At 32.6% G+C, this 20,822-nt stretch overlaps 1 protein-coding gene across 2 annotated transcripts in view; it reads left to right on the forward strand.

The window, feature by feature from the left end:
* rt (Protein O-mannosyltransferase rt) overlaps window positions 1-20,822 on the forward strand; it is a 30,538-nt gene that overhangs the window by 4,935 nt on the left and 4,781 nt on the right. Inside the window, exons 6-19 of one of the 2 annotated variants that reach the window (XM_089231231.1) lie at window positions 770-878; window positions 993-1,058; window positions 1,687-1,780; window positions 3,510-3,665; window positions 3,799-3,960; window positions 5,693-5,751; window positions 5,897-5,989; window positions 6,727-6,823; window positions 6,953-7,045; window positions 7,493-7,607; window positions 9,393-9,493; window positions 10,482-10,598; window positions 13,190-13,316; window positions 17,385-17,559. In XM_089231231.1, coding sequence (XP_089087357.1) covers window positions 770-878; window positions 993-1,058; window positions 1,687-1,780; window positions 3,510-3,665; window positions 3,799-3,960; window positions 5,693-5,751; window positions 5,897-5,989; window positions 6,727-6,823; window positions 6,953-7,045; window positions 7,493-7,607; window positions 9,393-9,493; window positions 10,482-10,598; window positions 13,190-13,316; window positions 17,385-17,559 — 1,564 coding nt within the window. Of the gene's footprint in view, window positions 1-769; window positions 879-992; window positions 1,059-1,686; window positions 1,781-3,509; window positions 3,666-3,798; window positions 3,961-5,692; window positions 5,752-5,896; window positions 5,990-6,726; window positions 6,824-6,952; window positions 7,046-7,492; window positions 7,608-9,392; window positions 9,494-10,481; window positions 10,599-13,189; window positions 13,317-13,452; window positions 14,892-17,384; window positions 17,560-20,822 lie in introns of those variants that run through there. The other variant, XM_089231232.1, reaches the window with a different exon arrangement.

Raw genomic sequence — 20,822 nt, forward strand, 5'->3', positions numbered from 1 at the left:
GTACTTTGAAATATGAAATTTAAATGCTTTATATCTAAATTATACATATTGTATATTATGTATGTGTATAACTTATGTATCTATAAAACTGTGGCGAGAGAATTTTATGAAACCTGGGTACTGTAATTTCCTGAGTGTATCTGCAGATTATCACATTATAAAAACATAGTAATATCTTTTAGCAGATTTTCTTCCTGAGAGGTTGAAATGGAAATAAATAATTTTTAACAATTAATTCACAAAAAATATTATTCCTTAAGGATGAAAAGGTAGCGACTAAGGTATCATCCCCCTTCCATTCCTTAATCTCTTGAACTGAAATGATGAGTCCACACACACACAGCTCGCCATGAAATTGTCTGTTTGAGCAGTGCTGCCTGAAAATAAGTTGCAGTTCAAGATGCTCTTGCTCTCCTTTATTGGTGTCCTAATATAGAAGTAATCGTTCCGTGACAGCATGTCATTCCGTTCAGCTCAGAAAACAAGGTTCTTTTTTAAATTAAATCTATTTATAAATGATTTTTCTAAGTACTAGAAGTTGAATCTTTTTCTTTTATAAAAGATAATCTTGTGTGTGTTTACTATTTATTTAATCAGCTGCAAATTTATTTTTTAATGAATATTTGTATTAAATGATGCCATTATGGTGAAACTTGTGAATTAAGTTCCATCTCATACATTTGAATAAAAAGGCCAGTTAAATATCACATGAATAAATTGATCTATACCTTCCGTCATTTTCTTAGTATTGATTTGATTTTTATTTCAGAAAACTCTCTTTTGACCCAGTCAAGGTTTATTCTCATGGAGAGCATGTTGCTTTGGTTCTCTGCTTTTGGAGTTTTATGTTATCTAAAATTTCGTCAAAAAAAAGTCAGGTGAATATTAAAATTTTGTTTCAGGTTTTAAATACCCTTCATTTTGTGCCACGTAATGCATGTATCAATGTCTACTATTCTAGATTGATTGAATTTTTAATTTGTTTTTTCCAGACCATTTGGTTTTTCATGGTGGATGTGGTTGATGTTGTGTAGTGTGTGCCTTACTTGTGCCATCTGGTGTGTTGGCTTTTTCAGTTGATTTATAAAAATAATAAAATGACACATTTTGTTTTTTGATCTTGATGTTATCGAAACTAATTCATATAAAACATGAAAATTCACATCAATTGAAATTTTGTATGAAACATAATAAGCATATTAAGATGAAAAACTTATTTATTGAAACTTTCAATGATGTTTAGAAGTAATATATTTTCTAAGGTTAAACAAGTTTTCATGGTTAAGAATGTGTTTGTGATAAATTTTATGCTATTAAAATTAAAAGTGTGGATTTGTAGTTGAATTTACCTTAACCTAAATTGAAATCTCAAGTTAAAATGCATAAAGATAATGGGTGTACAGATATTTCTGCACATACATTTATGAATTATTTTGCAAAAAAAAAAAATTCAAATGTTCTATGACCATGATAAAAATGATCAATTAAGTTTTAAAAAATGTTATTGCATCATTCTAGACTTATATACACATGCGTGTGTGTGTTTGGTTTAAATACTTCTCTTTTTTTATCATCATTCATCTTAATTCATTTCCATATGATTTGAAATATTGTTTAGAAAATTTTTCTTTACTTTTTGTTTTGAATTTTCCTATCAAATTATTCCTTTTATTTTTTTCCTGATAGCGTGAAGTACATAGGAGGATTTTCTGCCTTATTAGTTCTGTCATTACTTACTTGGGATTATTGGCAGATGATAGCCAACTCATCATTAAATGCTGTAAGTTTTTTTGGCTTTTTTTCCAATACTTACAATTTTTTTTATTTGAAATGTATATGTAAATTTTGCCACTTTTGCCTTTTTTATGTTTATGTATGGCAATATTCATTATCATTATTTGAACAGATCCCCCATAGAAATGCATTTTAGAAAATTAAGAATATTAAATATTCACTGTGCAACAATTTCTGTCTTTGCATAGCCTGAGTAGTTATAAAAAAAATGTTTATTCCTCTCAAACTTTGCTTTTGTAGTAAGGGGATCAGTATTTGGGAATTGATCATTTACCATTGGCTGATTTGGTGAATGGAATATTAAAAATGGCAAAACAAAGAATTTTTCCCACTGATAATCATTTTAAAAAAACCTGCACATAACTTCATAATTACATATCCAGAAGCTTCACAGAAAATAAAGTTAAATTAAAATTTTAAATTTACAAAATGATGAAATTTTTTCTATCTTCATTCTCATATACCCTTCATTTCTACATTGAAGCCCTTAAATGATATTTTCACTGTTTTGTCCTGGGTATAGATGTTCTAAGTCAAGAATTTCGTGGTGAAGGTGCTCTTTTGAGTAAGCACCCATGCTTTCTTTTAATTTGTTAAGATGAGTGTGGAAGATGTGATGTGCCACTAGTAGAGACATTGAGCATTACATTTTTGTATAGATTTTTGTTTTTCTACAAAATCAAGATGGTTTTTGGTATTTCAATTACCTAGGAAGCCATTAAGCATGCAAACAAAGGTATCCCAAGCTTCTTTTTCAGTTTTGAGTTGTTTTGGAAACTTGTGTTCCACATTCTTTACTGATATCCGATAAAACCCATCTTTTAAATGTTGCCATAGAAAATGTGGGGAACATGTTGTAGGTGTTTTAATGCTGCTAATTTCTCATCTACAGCTGTGACAACTTATTTTATGTGACCAGTTTTTATGTATAATGGTGCCATTCATACTTTTGGAAATTGTTCATATGAAATAAGCAAAATGTTATAGTACAGTATTTAAAACAAAATTTAACATTGCATGCCGCGATGGCAAATAAGGAGAAGACTGACTGCGGTTACATCATTGGATCATCACCTGCATTTTTTGGTCTTGAATCAGCTATTTTTTTGTTTGGCTTAACTTTGGTTTTGGTAATGGAAGGCCATTTAACTTTTTGATGATTGATTACCTGTATGTCTGTAAGGTTCAGGAGAAAAGAGGTTGGAAAAAGGCTGAGGAGAAACAGGAGTCGCGAGAGAGGGAAACGAGAACGATTGGAGACATTCGAAAAAGATGGAGAGGTGTGAAAGTTTGTACTGAAGAGACAGGACGGTTCCGTTGGAGGTGTTGGATAATAAATTAAATAAAGTGTTGTTTTCTTCTTTTGGGAGTCTAGAATCCAGTTATTTTGTCCTGGAACTGTAGTGGAGGTACAGCCGAGGACCTACGACTGATAAGAAGTCGGGGGAAACTTTACTATGTCCCATTTTACTTTCAGTGAATTATGGTCGTTAATTATCAATAACTGGTAACCCTAGGGTAAAACTGCTAATCATTGCATAATTTTTTGTAATACTTCTGTAAATCTCCTAAAACAACAAAAATTCATTCTCCCTAGTCGCAAAGTTGAAAACATAAAAATGCTATTTTCTGCCCTTTTTAGTTGTAAGACAGAAAATGTGGCTGACTATCCAGAAACAAAAAAAATCATGTTACATAATGTTATTTTTTTGCAGCGGCAGCTTCTTCTTCATTTGTTCATAAGATTTGTTGCTGTCATCATTGTCCCAGTGTGTGTGTATCTTTCTATATTTTACATTCATCTAAGCATTTTGACCAAGGCTGGTCCACATGACAACATTATGACTAGTGCATTTCAAGCAAGTCTAGAGGTAGAGAAAAAGTTTTGTATTTTTTTAAATTATTCATGAAAAAATACTTTTTTCCCCATTTGTTCATACTTTTGTTTTGTATTATCTTCATAAAACTAAATACTTGAATAAATAAGCTGTATGTATTCAATAGGGAGGTCTTGCATCAATAACCAAAGGCCAGCCTCTTCACATTGCTCATGGATCTCAAATCACTTTAAGACATACCCATGGTCGTGCTTGTTGGATGCATTCTCATCCACAAGTTTATCCAGTGCGCTATCCAGATGGTAGGGGGAGTTCTCACCAGCAACAGGTTGGCATGTTTGTTGTTATCATCAGACTAATGGAATTTGATTGCAGATTTATATTTGTCATGCTCATGAATAAATGAATTTAATTCTTTACATTGTTTATAAATTTCACTCATCTGCATTATAAATGGCCCAATAGGGATCACTATATTATTTTGCTTTAAACATTGATTACTTACAAGTTGAGAATGGAAAATAATAGGCTGATACATATTTTGATAGTGAGCGAACATTTGTAATATATATATATATATATATATATATATATTTACAGGGTGATTCAAAATTTAACATGCAAACTTTTAGGGAAGGTAGAAGACACAAAAACTGAAAACAGAATCAAATGGGAATGTATTACCGGATACCCCAACCTGATCAGCTGGAGGATAAATGAAGATGCGGAAATGACAAGACAATAATGGGTGGAAAAACTTTTTATTTAGCGATACTTTACACGAGGACAGTACGTGTATGTGTTAAGTTTCACAACAAGTGCTCAAAGTTCTTAACATCCACAGTTATGTACAAAAAAAAAAGTTTTTTTTTGTGATACATTCCTCTGTTAATTCTGTGTTATTTTTTCGACCTCCCCTAAAAGTTTGTACGTTGAGTTTTGAATCACTCTGTATATTCAACTTAGCTCATGTAAAGTTTTAGAATTTATTGAAGTCAGAATATTACTGATAATACATAATATTAATTGCCTAATTGATAAAATTCTTTATTTTTCCTCTATTTTTAAAATCATAAGTTAAATTTCTCTTCTTTTTTTTGAAATTAAGTTAAGATAACAAAATTGTGATTATATTTTCTTAAATTCATAAACATCTTTTGCACTCATGTTTTTCAAAACAACCATTTTCAAATCCGAAAGAGTAGCAGCCAGAGCAATCTCTCCAGAGATGTGTAGAGGAGATTATGTGAAGGAAAAAAAGGATATCTAATTTGAAATATTTGTTAATAATAGAGGCATGGGCCCTACATCCTGGAACTTTGCCCCTGGGCTAGGATCCAAGCCAGACTTTTCGTGGACCCTTCTATAGTGAATTTATAGCATGGAAAAACAAAAAAAAATAATGATAATTGTCCTGGATCTTGTGGGGACCATGAATAGGGTTATCAAATTTTCAATGGAAAAACACAGACACCTATGGCTGACCTGACCATAATTTTTTGAGATGAAAGCAGGATAATCAGCCAATTGTTGTTCAGCAAAATCCCATTGCACAATCCAGACCAAATCTTTACAAACTAGAGTTAGAGATATTGTAATTTCAGCTAAAATTTCTCAGTTTTTTTAATTTAAAATCTATCAATTTTTTAAAAAATGTATGGATATTTTGCTTTCATAATGTATGGAAGTTCAAAATACAGATGTCTAGAAAGGCTAACCTCCAATAACCTTGTGTTATGTAATAATCTCGTGGATTATATATATGCATGATATGCCATAAGAACATCATTTAGGTTCAGATTTAATAATTTTTCTATTTTTGTTACATAGTTATATTTATTATTGCTATACGTAATGCAAAATTTACTTTATTTTCTTTTTAAGTGGCATGTATCATTTTCACTCAAGATATATTTTTAATTGTTATTTCAACTTTTAATTTCACTTTTGAATGCATTGTGAAAACTGTGCTTGACAAGAAAACAGACTCTTGATGAACCAGTCTTATGTTATGAAGATATTTATTAATATATTGAAGATACATTGCATTAATTTTGTAGATAACATGTTACAGTTTCAAGGATGTTAACAACTGGTGGATTGTAAAGCTTCCAGATATGTGAGTATGATTAAAACACAGAATAATTTGAGAATCATTTAAATAAACGAAAGTTACTTCAATTACATTTTGATGCAGATCATTTACTGTTTTTTTTTGTTTTGTTTTTTTTGTTGGAAAATTAAATTTTTTTTTTATCTCACAGAAATGACTTGGTTGTATCAGAGCCAATCCAGAAAATAAAGCATGGAGATATCATTCAACTTGTTCACGGAATGACCAGCAGAGCACTAAATAGGTATCAGATTGCAAAATTCACTCTGTTAATGGCTTTTTAACTTAAAGTGTTACTTTCTGCTTCTGTAAGTCAACTTGAGCTACTTTTAGTCATTTCCGACTTTTCATGTTTTTCAGTGAGATCATTGGGTACCTACAATTATTAAACTACTTTACTTAATACTTGCAAGTGATGGAAAACTATCAAATTGTGGTACCTAATTTCTTTGTTGATCTCTTACAGCTCACTAAAGTTAAAACTCTACTAGTATATTCACAGTTTGTTATTGTTGTAGACTGATTGTATGATGATAAATAGTGTATACTCGGTTCATTTTCAAGGGTTATCTTCAGTGCCATCTTAACGCATGGGCCCATCTGGGCCTCAAGAAAATATTTTTTAGGCAAGCATTTTTAGCCAGGTAAGGCCTCAGAAAACTTGCTTTACCGGTGGGGGGGGGGGAGCGTGATGCTCTTAAGACAAGCATTAGCACTTATAGGACACCCCGTAACTAAAAAAGGTTATTTTATCGTTTAAGTTGCATAAGCGTTTTAAATTGATTTTGTGTAACATTTCATCAGACTTTATTATTACATTCAAATGGTTATATTTTTCACTGCACTCAGCCAAAACTAATGAACTGAAGTTGACACAAACTGCAGAACAAGAATTTTGAAAGTTTTCAATAGATTGCAGTGTGTAAAATATTTTACCCACTGGTCCATCTTTGATAATTTTGCATCATTGTACATTTATAGTCACGATGTTGCAGCTCCTATGTCTCCACAGCACCAAGAAGTCTCATGCTATATTGACTACAATATTTCATTTCCTGAGCAGAACCTTTGGAAAGTGGTATGATTTTATGTTTTCAAAACTATGGTCGATATGTATGAGTTAAATTTTATATATAGTGGTTTCATAATTGCAATTGTTGACATATGCTATATGTTCTTCAACAGAATTTTTTTTCATTACTTTCAGGACATAATAAACAGAGAGGCAGAAGGTGACGTGTGGCATACTATACATTCACATGTCAGACTGATTCATGTGAACTCTGGACAAGCATTGAAAGTACAAACCCTGATTTGATATCATACATGTCTCACTATCAATTAAATTTTGACAAAACATTTTTGAATCGCTTGATCTGCTTGAGAAATTAAATAGAATGCTGTTTACTCAGATTATCTGGTTTTTTTTTTCTCATTAAAAGCAATACAACTATCTTAAATGGCTGCCTTCTCTAACCATAAACCTTAAAAAAGTGCTTGTAGAATGTGATGTAGGATATTTTTTGTGATTCCTTAATACAATTGCTTAGCTTAAAAGTAAATATTCAAGACATCCATGATACTTTTGATGATTTTTCTCAGTTGCTTTTCAATTAAAAAAAAAAATCAATGCTCATAAAACACTAAGTAATTGTTAGCGATCTGTGTTTGTTATTTCACTTGCAGTGATACCATTTCTTCTTATTTGATATAGTAATTTATTTCACTCTCCCGTGTTTTTTTTCAGTTCAGTGGAAAGCAGCTTCCAGATTGGGGATTCCATCAACATGAAGTAGTGACAGACAGATTGGTAAACCAAGATGATACTGTTTGGAATGTTGAAGAACACAGATATACTAAAAGTATGCAATGAATGAGATTGGGATATCTATGTATTCCTATCATAAATGACCAAGATTTTAATTTATTTCTCATAAAATTTACAACTGGAAAAAATAAATTGAAAGAGTTATGTGATTTTTGTTTTTAGACACTCAACAAACCATGCTTCATATCCATTAGTTAAAATCTGTAAACTCTGAATTTTTTTATTTCATGAAACAGTAGGTTTTGTTATAAAATTTGAAATTATTTGAATTCTTTCATAAGAATAGTTTAATTCTGTATGCCGAAGGTATGAAGGGCACTATATCAATTTCTTTTCAATATTGGAATAGCACTATTAATTTGCTTTACTTTCATTACATTACACAGAGGTATAGAACACTCTTATGTCAATAAACTGCAGAGATATTCACTTCATGAAAGGCATCATGTCATAATGAAGGTACACAAAAAACCCTTTAAACTGCTCTCCTATTAAATTACACTTTTGTGACATGGTATCCTTTACCTCCGATATACGGAATTATGATTTTAGATCCCAAGGTGTTCTGATAATTTGAATGGAAATTCAGCAATAACCTAGGACTAGCAAAGAACTTTTTTTCTTAAGTAAGGATTTTACTAGTCTTCAAGATATTCTCTCTCTTCATTGCTTGCAAAAAGAACTCTTTCAAATTATAAAATTAAAAACTAATATTTATCATCAGAGTTCAGAAACAATGAAGCATATGCATGTTGTGTGAACATGTATTTTTCTGTCAAGTTTGACCATAAATTTCAATTACCCAATCTTTTCATGTGTGCAAGTTTTACTAAAATTTATTAACTAGATGCTTTAAATATCTTCTTGACATGTAAAAAAAAATCATGTTCGTTCTTTGGGCAATGATACTGTGAAAGCATTTCTTGGCCTTTAATAACAGAAGGACCACTGAAATTTTAAATGCAATTCAATAGTGGAATATTTCTGTATTTCTTCACATTGGTTTGGTTGGAATCACATACATACCCAAGTTTTGGTTGAACTTGAATTGATTTGAAGTTCACTTGCCATTTGTCCCATTTTTGTTAACTATCTTATCAAAAATATATATATGATCTGCTCTAAAAATAAAAAGTTTTTTTTTTTTTTTTTTTTTTTGTTTACAACCTGAGAATATAAGTTTGGAGAATGACTGCATTTTGGGCTTCTGGAATATATTCTTCCAGATAATTTTCCACAAGACTTCGGGATTGCAAAACAAGAAGCGGTTTGACGGACAAACACAGATTTATTTACAGAATAGCAATTTACACGTATTTACAGCTAACAACTTTTTTGCAAAGTTTAAACGCAACTGACTAAATCTCCTTGTGTCTCTCTGAGCCTGTCTAGCCTGCCATCTTGTGAGCGCCGCACTATTCATAACCCCGGAGAAACTTCGAGAAAAAGAACATTCTACAAAATTCTATTTTAGAGTTTCCAAGTCGACGGCACCACCGTACGGAGGGGCGGGACTTTCTAGATTTTTTTCTACACGCCCTGCCAGTTCTCCACCAATCACAGTCATTTCTGCCAAACCGAAACCGGTATCAACCGATTTTGATATTTCTGAGAGCCATCGAACAAATCGCACCATCTATCATCGATAGTTCGTAACAATATATTAACTGAATTTTATTATCTTGATAAAAAAAATTTTCATATTTTTAAATGAAGCCTTTATAGATTTACATGTTTAATCGCTAAACTTTAGAATTGTCTGCATTAATATAACTTTTAATTAAATTCCTCTTTGCTTAAACAAAGTTATTTTATTTAGGTGCTGATCAAAAAGAAAGGGAAAAGGAAATGGGTATGGCAGAATTTGTGCCTCTTGAACCAACTAGACTTTCATTTCAAGAAAAGTTTTGGGAATTACAGGTGCATATGTACTTTTGATTCAAAATTTGTTAAGTGAATTTGCTTTGTTGTGTAATGGTCATCTGCAATATTGCTATTAGTCAAACTTGAAATAAGCATGATAAACTGTCCTTTACCATAATTTTTTTGTCACTTTTTCTTGTGTATACCCTGTTTGTTTTTCACACCACATGAAAAAAAAATTGATCTCAATTTCTTTTTTTTTTAGATTGAAATAAAAATTACAACCTATTACAAAAAAAAAGGTTCACAAATGAAGAAATGTATGAATGTCTTTTAGATTTGCAAATATTTCTTGCCCATACATGTTACTTTAAATATATATGGTGGTAAAACATAATAATGCCATACAAGAGGGACATTCTTATTTGTTCTTATACTATTGGTTTTTTCTATTCTGTATATGTTGAAGACAATGACATATGACCTCAATAATGCAGTCAAAAGTCCAGCTTGATGGTCAGAGCAGGGCCTTCTTAAGAGCATCGTGGTCCCCCAGGCAGAATGATTTTTCTGAAACCCCCTGTCAAAAATGCCTGCCTATCAACTAAAATGCTTACTCTCAAAAATTTTAACCAGATCTCATTTTCCTGGAGCCCCTCGGCAGTTCAGGCCTCCGAGTGGACTCGTTCATTAAGACAGCACTGGGTCAGAGGTAAAAAAAAGCAACAGTTAATGTAATAGCTGCTCATTTTTGGGGAAAATTTTTGTTTTCTAAAAAGCATAGTGATATTCTATCATAAGCACGGCCAAGCCCTTTGTCATAGGGACATATATATCTATGAGACCATATTTTACAGTTTTAGAATCTGATAACCCGATGCAACATATGCATCACTTTATCATTTGTGTCATTTTTTTTACACTTTGTTACTGAATTGTCCATCATCAAATTGAGTGATCTGCTTTCTTAAATGAGTGTTTCAATGTCCTTCCTCAAAGTTTTAGTATTTTTATTCTTTGTGACAATATTTTATTTTGGTTGCAGTATAAAATGTTTTTTACGAATAATGAGAATGTCGAAGATCACATGTATAGTTCTGAGGCATCAGATTGGCCTTTTTTGACTCGGGGAATCGCTTATTGGGTGAGCCCTGAAAGCAATGTAAGTTATTTTAATACCATCCTAATTATTGTTTTTTTTTTTTTTAACTTTATCAAGCTTTTGCAAAACTCCAATTTGGTGGCATGATATACTGTTACGTGTAATCATACAATATGGAAACCGAGACAAAAAACATTACCTTATATGTAGAAAGACGTCACTTTTCCCTGTTAATACAACAGATACGGAAAACTGGATGAATGAAGAGATATCAGTGTTTCAGGGAAGGAAAATTCATCCCTCTGCCCTCATGAGAACTCGAACCCCAATCTCTTGCTTGCTGGTTGAGTGCTCTGCCAACTAAGCTAAGACAGAATTCTCCCCCTTTGGAGCATAAGCATGTTGGCCACCATCCAATGCATGAAGCCATTCTGTATATACACACATTCCAAAGGGGGGATTCTATCTGTCTTCATAGTTTAGTTGGTAGAGCACTCTGGTAGAGTAGTCTGGCAAATGAGAGACCAAGGTTCAAGTCCCTGTGAGGGCAGAGATGAATTTTCCTTCCCTGAAACACAGATTTCTCTTCATTCATCTAGTTTTCTGTATCTGTTGAAGCATTGTCTTGTTAATGCATTACTTCATTTGAACATTAAAAAGAAGTCAATGAATTACTTATTATGTTTAGTATTCTTTCTCTTCAAAGGCATTTTTTTTTATCATTTTTCATAAACAGTAGTGGTAAAACCACACAAGGACCACACTGTAAATGTACAAAATTTATTCCAAGGTGTCCTGCAAATGCATACAGGGTGATTTAGAAAAGATGGGAAAAACTTTAATAGGTGATAGTACACACCAATAGAAACAATTGCTCTCAAAGAATGCATGGTCTAACATGGAACACAAGTGCAAACTAGCGCGTTTCGAAACTGCCATTCTGTAAACGTTAAAACTGCATTCCTGTTAAAATTTATGGGACAAAAAGGAACACCATTCATGCAAATGTAACCTGGGGAAGAAGAAGAAACCGTATGCAAATCTGCGCCACAGTGAATAAAAGGGGCGGATGCCAGCCCTGTGAAGTTATTCCAGTGTGCAACCGTTCTAATAGTTGTAACGTACGGGATAATGGCACACTTTAGTAATACTGAAAAAGCAGACATTCACCATACATTCCTGTTGCCTCTATGATACTTCCGTTTGCAGCTCCGAAAATGAAATGCCTGTCTGCTTTTTCAGTATTACTAAAGTGCGCCATTATCCTGTACGTTCTGTTAGAATGATTGCACACTAGAATAGCTTCACAGGAGTAGCATGCACATTTTATTCACTGTGGCACAGATTTGCATACGGTTTTATTTCTTCCCCAGGTTACATTTGCATGCATGGTGTTCTTTTTCTCCCAATAAATTTCAACAGGAATGTCATTTTAATGTTTGCGGAGCGGTCATTTTGAATCATCATTTGCATTTCATGTTAGACCATTCATTCTTTGATGACAACTGTTTGTATTGGTATGTACTATCACCTCTTAAAGTTTTCCCCATCTTTTCTGAATCACCCTGTATAGTTAATTTACAAAGATCATTATAAGTATTATTTGACTATTTGTTTGGATGTTATTGTGTAGGTAATTATAACCTATTTGTTGAAATATTTGACCATTTCTTGGTCTTAGATAATTCGGAAGATTTATGTTGTTTTTGCTGTAGGATTCTCTAAATAGAGCTATTTATGAATACTGAATAGCAATGCAAATAATTTTGTTCCCTTGCATGTACACAATTTTCATTACTTTGTAATAAATTATTATTATTCATTCCAATGCAGCCTTTCTCAACCCAAGGACCAGTAAAATGTCTGAAATAATTCGATGGACCACTTGCTTCCTGTATTATGGGACATTTCTGTATTTTTAGTAGAATTTTTTTTCTTTCTAAATTTCTATTTTACACATTTGTCCCATTTTTTCAATGATGTTTATTTAAATTCGTAATGTTCACCAAAATCGTTAATAAACACCGTATGTATACCATGATAATTTTGGTATACATACAAATATTCACATCTAACGTTGTCAAGTTAAACTGTTTTTTCCTCAGTTTTTCAGCAATTTTAACTACAATTGGGGATTTTGCTGACTTATGGCAACATTTTTAAAGACAATTGGTGACGTCCCATATTTTACAGTAATTGGGTCATTTGAACGTTTTTCTCATCAAATTTTTGTTTACTTCGATTTGTAGCTACCCTTTATTTTTTCACCCTTCATCCCTTTTTGCAGTAAGTAAAAAATTTGTCATAAATAGCATTTTTGGGCTTCAAATTAGAGATATCCCATATTTAGAATTGCAATTTCCCGCATTTTCCTTGATGAGGTATAATGAACCTAATAATGAAGGTACAATTTTTATTTGCGAATTCACATGGATATTACTATAATATCAATTACAACAATTGAATAATTTTCCATCCAGTTAAAATTGAATTATCAAGTCTGCCTGCGGACCACTTATGCCATTGTCGCGGACCACAGGTTGAGAAACGCTGTTCTCTAACAAATGTTTTTCATTTTTATTTTGATGAAAAAATTGTTTGCAAGTTATATTCAGTAAATTTTTGTTGCATTCTTCCATTTCTATTTCCAGGCTCAAATACATTTATTGGGTAACATTGTGATATGGTATACTGCAACCATTGGTGTCGTAATATACTCAAGTCTCTTAATATTTTACTCACTTCGAAGACGGAGAGGATTTTTTGATTTGCCTCAAGGTACATTTTTTTCTCATTCTTAGCTTAATTATATCCAGCATATGCTATTATTTAAAATAATACGATATTATTTGAAGTAATGTAGCATATGCTTTTATTTAAAGCAATTAATTATTTTATTTGATCTTTTTGTCAGGTGGGGTGAGTATAATTATCGAATTGTGTTCTTTTTATCTAATTTTGTTTATTGTGCATAGGGTATTTAACATTCCCCCCCCCAATTCTGTATTTCATGATTACATTCGCATAAAAGTGCAATTACAGTGGATCCCACTTATAATGTTCCCATTTAGAATTTAGAATGTTTTCTTATTTAGTATAACTAATTTTTTTTAATTTAACTTTTTTCTATATTGATATTGTTAACTTTTTCGTGGGTACAAAATTTAAATTTTTTGATATTCTTGCTTACAACTTTCAGAAAATTCCCATTGGGCTTTTCCTTTCCCTTGAAATCAGCATAATTTTTGGCCTTTTTCCCATGTGAAGAAACAAAAATGATGATTATTCGTGTGCTAGCAATTAACAGTTGTGTGAAAATTAGAGGTGGGGCTTTTCTTCTGTGGCTATTTCGAAGCTGTCCATTTTTCCTGCATAAAGAATTGACAGGAAAGTATCCCCAAGGGTTAGACTAACCTAGTAATTTAAACATTTTTTTTCTCGTTCTCTCACTTTGTCCCACAATAGTGTGCAGAGTATTAACTGCTCTTACCACTGTTTGCATGCACCAGGGTGATTGAAGTATATCTCTAAATAGGAAGACTAACAGATAAGAACCAGAAAAAGTTCTCAGAAGAGATTACCTTTTTCTTAGTTATTAATATTGATCATATGCAAATTTTCCGTACTAGATCAATTACAAAAAATGATTAATAATCTTCTCAAAGTAGTGTTAGACAACGTTTCGCATAAGAAGGAATGTAAACACTGGTTTTTTCATCCACTTTTGAATCTATTGGTACAAAATCAAGCCTCAAAAGTGACATGGACACAAAATTGAAATTTAATTATCACATAAAGACAAATACAGAACACAGATACACAAAAACATTCCATTCCAATATTAACCCAAAGGATCGTACAATTCATGCAGGGTTCATTAATGCATAATGCTTGGCAACAGACCAACTAGGTAAAACAGCACGCATATCTAGACTTTGGTGCATAGAAGTTAATATTCATTATGTAAGCAATTGAAAAATTAGTGTAATTGTAATCATAAGTTGTTCATGTTCATTTGAAATTTAATAGTGGTCAGATTATAATATGCAAATACAGTCAAATATAAGATAGTTAACACAAAAAAAACCCCAGAAAAACCGACAGATTGCATTCTATTTATTATTCAAGAGATTTGATTGATATCATTGATTAGTAATCATTCAAATTTTTAATGCATTTTTCCGATTTTATTTCATATGATTTAGATTACTATATTCTTTAGGTGCAATATATAAAAATTGTTTCTGTATTATGGTTTTATCACTTTGTATTGGATTTCAATTCGTCTTGGTTTGTCTCACTGTTTTATTTTGAACCATGTAAAGTTTGTCTGAATAAATAATATTGTTTTATAAACTATTGTTTCTGAATATTGAATCTATAGTCATTATTGCAGTCCTGGATCAAATATTTCTTGGGATACATTGCTGATTACTTTTTGCAAAGAACTTCCAACCATGTTAATATTAGTCTCATAGTCACCACCCGAAACTGTGATAGCATATTGTGTAATTAGCAGTACCAAAGTGAAATATATTGATCAAAGAAAGACTGGGGGGGGGGGGAGAGACAATATTTTTTAATGTATGGATTTTGATGTTAATAAATTTTAATTTATTACTTATTGTTACTTGGGATTTCCATTTAAGGTTTTTATTCAAAATAATATCCAGATAAATTTTATCTGTTTCTAATACTTCTTCTGTTCTACTACTCACAGGCACAATGAACACATGGGCACTCATTAGAATGACATTGGATTAGGATAGGTTCTCTGTTTTCAGTTGTGTATAATTGAAAATGAATGAATTCAGTTTTTTTAAGGTTAAGAGTTAATTTATTGCATTTTTCAACCAGTTTGAAATTATTGAAATATCAGATTCAGCTTTAATTTTGAGAGTTTATTGGTTTCAATCAGAGATAACTATTGTTATATCATCTGTGTAACTTATGATATTGCCATTTAGTTGTAAATGTTGAATGTCATTAACATAAATTAAAAATACTACGGGGCCAAGTACAGATCTTTGAGAACATAAACAATTTGACAGGTTTTGAGATGCCGGCATCGAATGATATTTGATAGTGGCTTTTCAGATAAGAAAAAGCGGATTGTCCAAACTAATTTTCGAAATTTAATTCTTCACAGAACAATCAATACAATGCTTTCATGACCTTAGAAGTTTTGGAAAATGAAGCAGTAACGGTCTTAGATTTTGCGGAACACAATTCAAAAATGTGCCATGTAATGTTATGCAGATTTTACAGAGACTTGAATGTAATAAGTAAACTTTAGCAAGAGGAAAGAAAAAACAATCATCTATGACATTTTTTTGATGAAGAAAACGTAGGTTCAGAGATGCATTGAATCTAGCAACGTGAAACTTACAAGATGCATCAATCAAAATATATTATTATTTTCTTGTTTTTTTTCCTGCAAACTACCGTATATACTCATGTATAAGCCGTTTTTTTTGTGGAAAAATTCGTTCCTCAAGTGGGAGGGGGATTGGTTTATACTCGGGTCAGTTTTTGATGAGAAAATATTGACCCCCACAATCAGTAGTCATTTTTGTAGCAGTGTTCAAGAAACCATCATTATTTGTATGGGATATGTTCAAACCCGAAGCAAAGAAATTGGAAACATCATTGGCTTTGATACCAGGTGGGCTAACGTCGATTGTACAGCCTTTAGATGTGAGTATCAACAAGCCTCTCAAAGACTATTTGAGGAATTTGTGGATAGAATGGATGAGTTCCGATGATAAAGAAACTACAAAAAGTGGTATCTTGAAAAAACCTAACATTGGCTTAGTGTGCCAATGGGTACATGAGGCGTGGAATTCTGCTTCCACCGAAATTGTCATCGGATCCTACAAAAAGTGTTGCATCAGCAATGCGATGGACGGAACTGAAGATGGTATCCTCTTTGAAAGTGACAATGGCACAGCCCAGATGAAGATAAAAACGAAGATGTCGCACCCCAATTGGCATACGCAAGGGGGGGGGGACGTTTGGGGTTCTAACCCCCCACTCCCTTGAGCCAAGATTATAGTGTTAATTTGCAGGGAAAAAAATAAACCCCCTTTAGAAGGAAAAAAATCGGACCCCCCCAAGAAAATTCTGCGTACGCCTATGCACACTCCTATGATGATCTGATGGATTACGATGAGCTTGGAGAGACTTAGAAGAAGCGGATTAAAAAGTTTGAATTATTTCTATTGTAAATTTCCGCAATCATTTTGCATGAAAATATAAGATTTTTTTTCTCTAAAAAGCACAGATTTTTTGGGGTTGGCTTATACACAGGTTTTGAATTTATAGTGGCTTTGGTGGTCCTGAAGTGGGGAGTCGGCTTATACACGAGTATATACGGTATATCCCGTATTTAATACACTTGAATATTTAATGAAATAACAAATAATTGCTTATTAAATCCCCTATATGTACCATAATGTTTGTTAATAAAATTAAAAACGACATAAAAAATATAGTCGTGTAAAACTATGCCATCTAATTCTGATAGATATTTCTCATTTAAAAGTTTTCCTGCTTATATAATTATAAAACGTTTAAAAAAAATGTTATAAGTGGGATCCATGTATATTCTTTTTCGGGGGGGGGGGGGGTATAATAGTATACTTTTATTTTAAAAAAGTCATGTCAAAAATGTCTTTTTGAAATCCTTCAGGATTATAGTAGTCCCTATATAAACAAAAATTTGAAATGGAACTTCCATGCAATTGCAGTTAGTAACAAAATAAAATACATGAATGTTCATTTATATTGCTTGAAAACATATCTCCTCAAAGAAGTACCTAAAGTTTGAACTATATATTTTTACAGATGTCTGGAGCAAATTCTGCTGTATGGGCCAAATTGGTTTGACTGGGTATCTCCTACATTTTCTTCCATATTTTTGTGTCGATCGTAACCTCTTTTTACATCACTACTTTCCAGCATATTTTTATAGTTTATTACTGTTACCTGCTCTTGTTGAACACATCGAGTTTCTTCTTAGGTTGGTATTTTTATTTTTCTCAAATTTTTTACTTGCAGGCATACTTTTATTGGAATAGTTATTATTTAACCCTTTAAGCAGTTTTTAAAATTTCCCTGATCTACATTATAACTGCCAGAGTTTAAATCATTAAACCTTGCAGAAATTGCCACCTGTTTTCAATACGATTTTTTTTCCCAAACTTGTGCAGTGATAAATGCTCCCCCCCCCCCAAATCTAAAATAATAATAAAAAGAAGAAAGATAAATACTCTACCTCTTTTCCATCATGTATTCTCTGCATATTTCTATGCAACTCTGAAAATATATGGGAAAGAAATACTTTCTCTCCTATCTAAATTTAAACAAAAGCGGACTGTCCATTGGCAGATGAAAGATGGAGGGGAGGATGAGGAAAACGTGTTATCAGGTAAAGCTCTCTATACAGAGCTAGCTGGGCTTGCAATTGCTGAAATTAGAGGGTTTTAAGAAGGCGAGATATTATGGGATTGCTGCTGTAAGGGATAATAGTTTGTCTGCATTTCATATTATTTTAGCAAATTATACATTAAAGCAGTGTTTTTCAACTGGTGCTCCAAGGAGCCCTTCGTGTGCTCTTCTTCCATCATGCAGGTTACCTTCAGCCCCCCCCCCTCCCCGGTTCAAATCTGGGGGAAGAACATCAAATTTGAATACCAGTTTTTTACCTGCCGAGACCACAGATAGATGCTGTCTTCATTTCCCACTTAACTAAAAAAAAAACTAATTTGAAATTGATGTATGGTGATGACCAGAGTTGGTATGCCATAAAGTATTTGTACAATTAAAGAGTCACCGTACAAGAGCCAGGTCTAATTTTTGTGCCGAAAAGTACATTTGCCTGGCCTCCCATAATATTTTATACCTTAAATTCAAACAATGTACAGTAAAACCCCTCTTCACGGGCACCTTCAGACATGATCATGCACAATATTTTCATCATTCATTCCATTGGACTGAAACCCCTGTACTGACACCTATAATTGCAATTTTGATTTGAAATATGCTCACTAGAGGGCAACAAAAGTTGTGATATTTGTTCAACATTTTTATATTTGGCTACTGTTTAACGAAATTTTGGTTTGAAGTTTGTTTTTGTTCAGAAACTCTGATGTCCGTTTAGAATCTGAACTCACATATATTGCTGGTTGTGCTTGTACAGTTTACATTATTCCACTGTTTAATATGGCCAGCTCTAGTAATAAATCTATCATTGTTTTTTATCACTAAGAGAAAAAAATTGTCTCAAATACAATGGAAAACATAAAATTAGAGTTTGTGCTCTTGTAAATAAATTCAATATGCATTGGTTAAATAAATTTTCCTCTGAACACAATGACGAAAAGTCATTAGATTTAGTCTTCTATGAAAATGAAATGCTCAGCAAAACCCATCAAACATTGATTTATCAGTTTTTCTAAAAGATATAAGTTCAGTATGTAAGCTTTGTATAATATTTCTTTTGTAATATTAATTGTGCATATCTATGCAATAACTATATATTTTCATGACTTAACGCATCTCATAGTCCAAATTTCATTCATATGCAAATAAAGAACCATTTTTGTTAACACTATAATACAATTTAAACAGGAATCACCTCTGATACGGTCTCACTAAGCTTTTATGAATAGTTTTTTCATAAGTCCTTTTTGAGTGTCTGCAAAAAGGGGGTCGGGGTTTTGCTGTATATTTGCTTATGAATGTAACAACATTAACTTTATTCGTGGGGATTCTGAATGCCCTGTTTTTTTTTTAACCCTGCCTCCTCAGTTTTAAAATCTTGATTTCAAGTACAGTAATAAAATTTAGGCTTTATAGACATCATTGTTGTCAAGCGCTGTTTATGTTAAAACAAGTTAATCCAGTAATGAATAATGGAAAAAATATAATTTCAGTGTAGCACTTAGTCTTCAATAACAACCTTTTTCTAATTACCATACTAATTGAGAACAATCCAGGCAACATTACCTATTGGAAATACTGATTTATCAATATTTACCCTCAATTTTATTTTATCTGAGCAATAATTACAGTGTTACCTTGGCTAATGAATATTTTTTGGTGATTTTTCTGCCTCGGCTAACAGACAGTTGATACAGATGCATGCACTAACATAAAGCAGCTGTGTCATGAGCTGAATTTCAGCACCAATCATCACACATCAGAATTACTGTCACTCAAGCCCGATTAACTCATGTTCACCCCTTGGAATCTTTTTCCAGATGTACCTCCACCTTCCTTTTTGAATGTTTTTGAACCATTTCAAAAAAATTAAAGATTCAGCTAACAAAAAAAAAACATTATTATGTTACAAACAAAATTATGTTTTACAGAGCATGTGCCTTCTTTAAGTGCAAGACTCTCTTAACACCAAACTGAACAGTCTGGGAACTTATCTGTTCCATCTGCATGTATCAGACACAGAAATGAGCTGACCATATTACAAATGGGTGGGGAGAGAAATGGTGTTTGACACCTACAAACTCGACTGGGTTGGTAAAGAGCTTCAGTAGACTAAAGGTATATGGTATTTGTAGACTACAGTTGGTGGTGGTTGTGCACATGGTGTGAAATAAAATGATTTTCAGTGCCTCATCTTCCTGTTAATTCTCATTCATCCAATTTTGAAGCTGTTCATTTAAGCCACCTTTTTTATAGCACTCCTTGGTGTTTTAAGCCCTGTTTAATGCATGGGCCACCGGGGCATGGCCCGGCAGCCTCAAGAGAATGTGGGCCTCACAAAAATTAGAATTGGTTACAATTTTCAAGAATTTTCCAGATGGGGTCTCAGAAAAATCACTTGGCCTGGGGGCCCATGATGCTCTAAAGATGTCCCTGCCTAAAAGTTACCAGTAACAGATTTTTGCTAAAACCAGTTTAAACAGTGTTTAATTTATGCTGGTGTATTCCTCCCTTCTTTCTGGAAGTTTTCACTGGTCACGTGGGTTGAACAGAAGTGATTGGCTCAAGGTGGCTGACGAAGCAAAGGAGCTAACAGTAGTTTATGCGCCACAAAGAATTATAGGAGAGAAGGTCAGAGCCACCCACCATTATATTCTGCAATGAAGATGGGACTCTTTCGATGGATCTCCGTCCTTTTTTGTTTACCCATGAGGAAAATGTTGCCATGCAGGTAATAATTACCAAAGCAACCCCTCATCTTGCACATGTAAACGGAGCTTACCTTTAAGTTTTGGACTATTCCTGTAACAAATTAAAATATTTTGTTTAGAAACCTATATG

Source organism: Pholcus phalangioides, unplaced genomic scaffold (genome assembly GCF_987345545.1).
Source record: "Pholcus phalangioides strain wild (caught in Gottingen) unplaced genomic scaffold, Ppha-v1.0 ptg000004l_1, whole genome shotgun sequence".
In the NCBI taxonomy this organism is placed as follows: Eukaryota; Metazoa; Arthropoda; class Arachnida; order Araneae; family Pholcidae; genus Pholcus; species Pholcus phalangioides.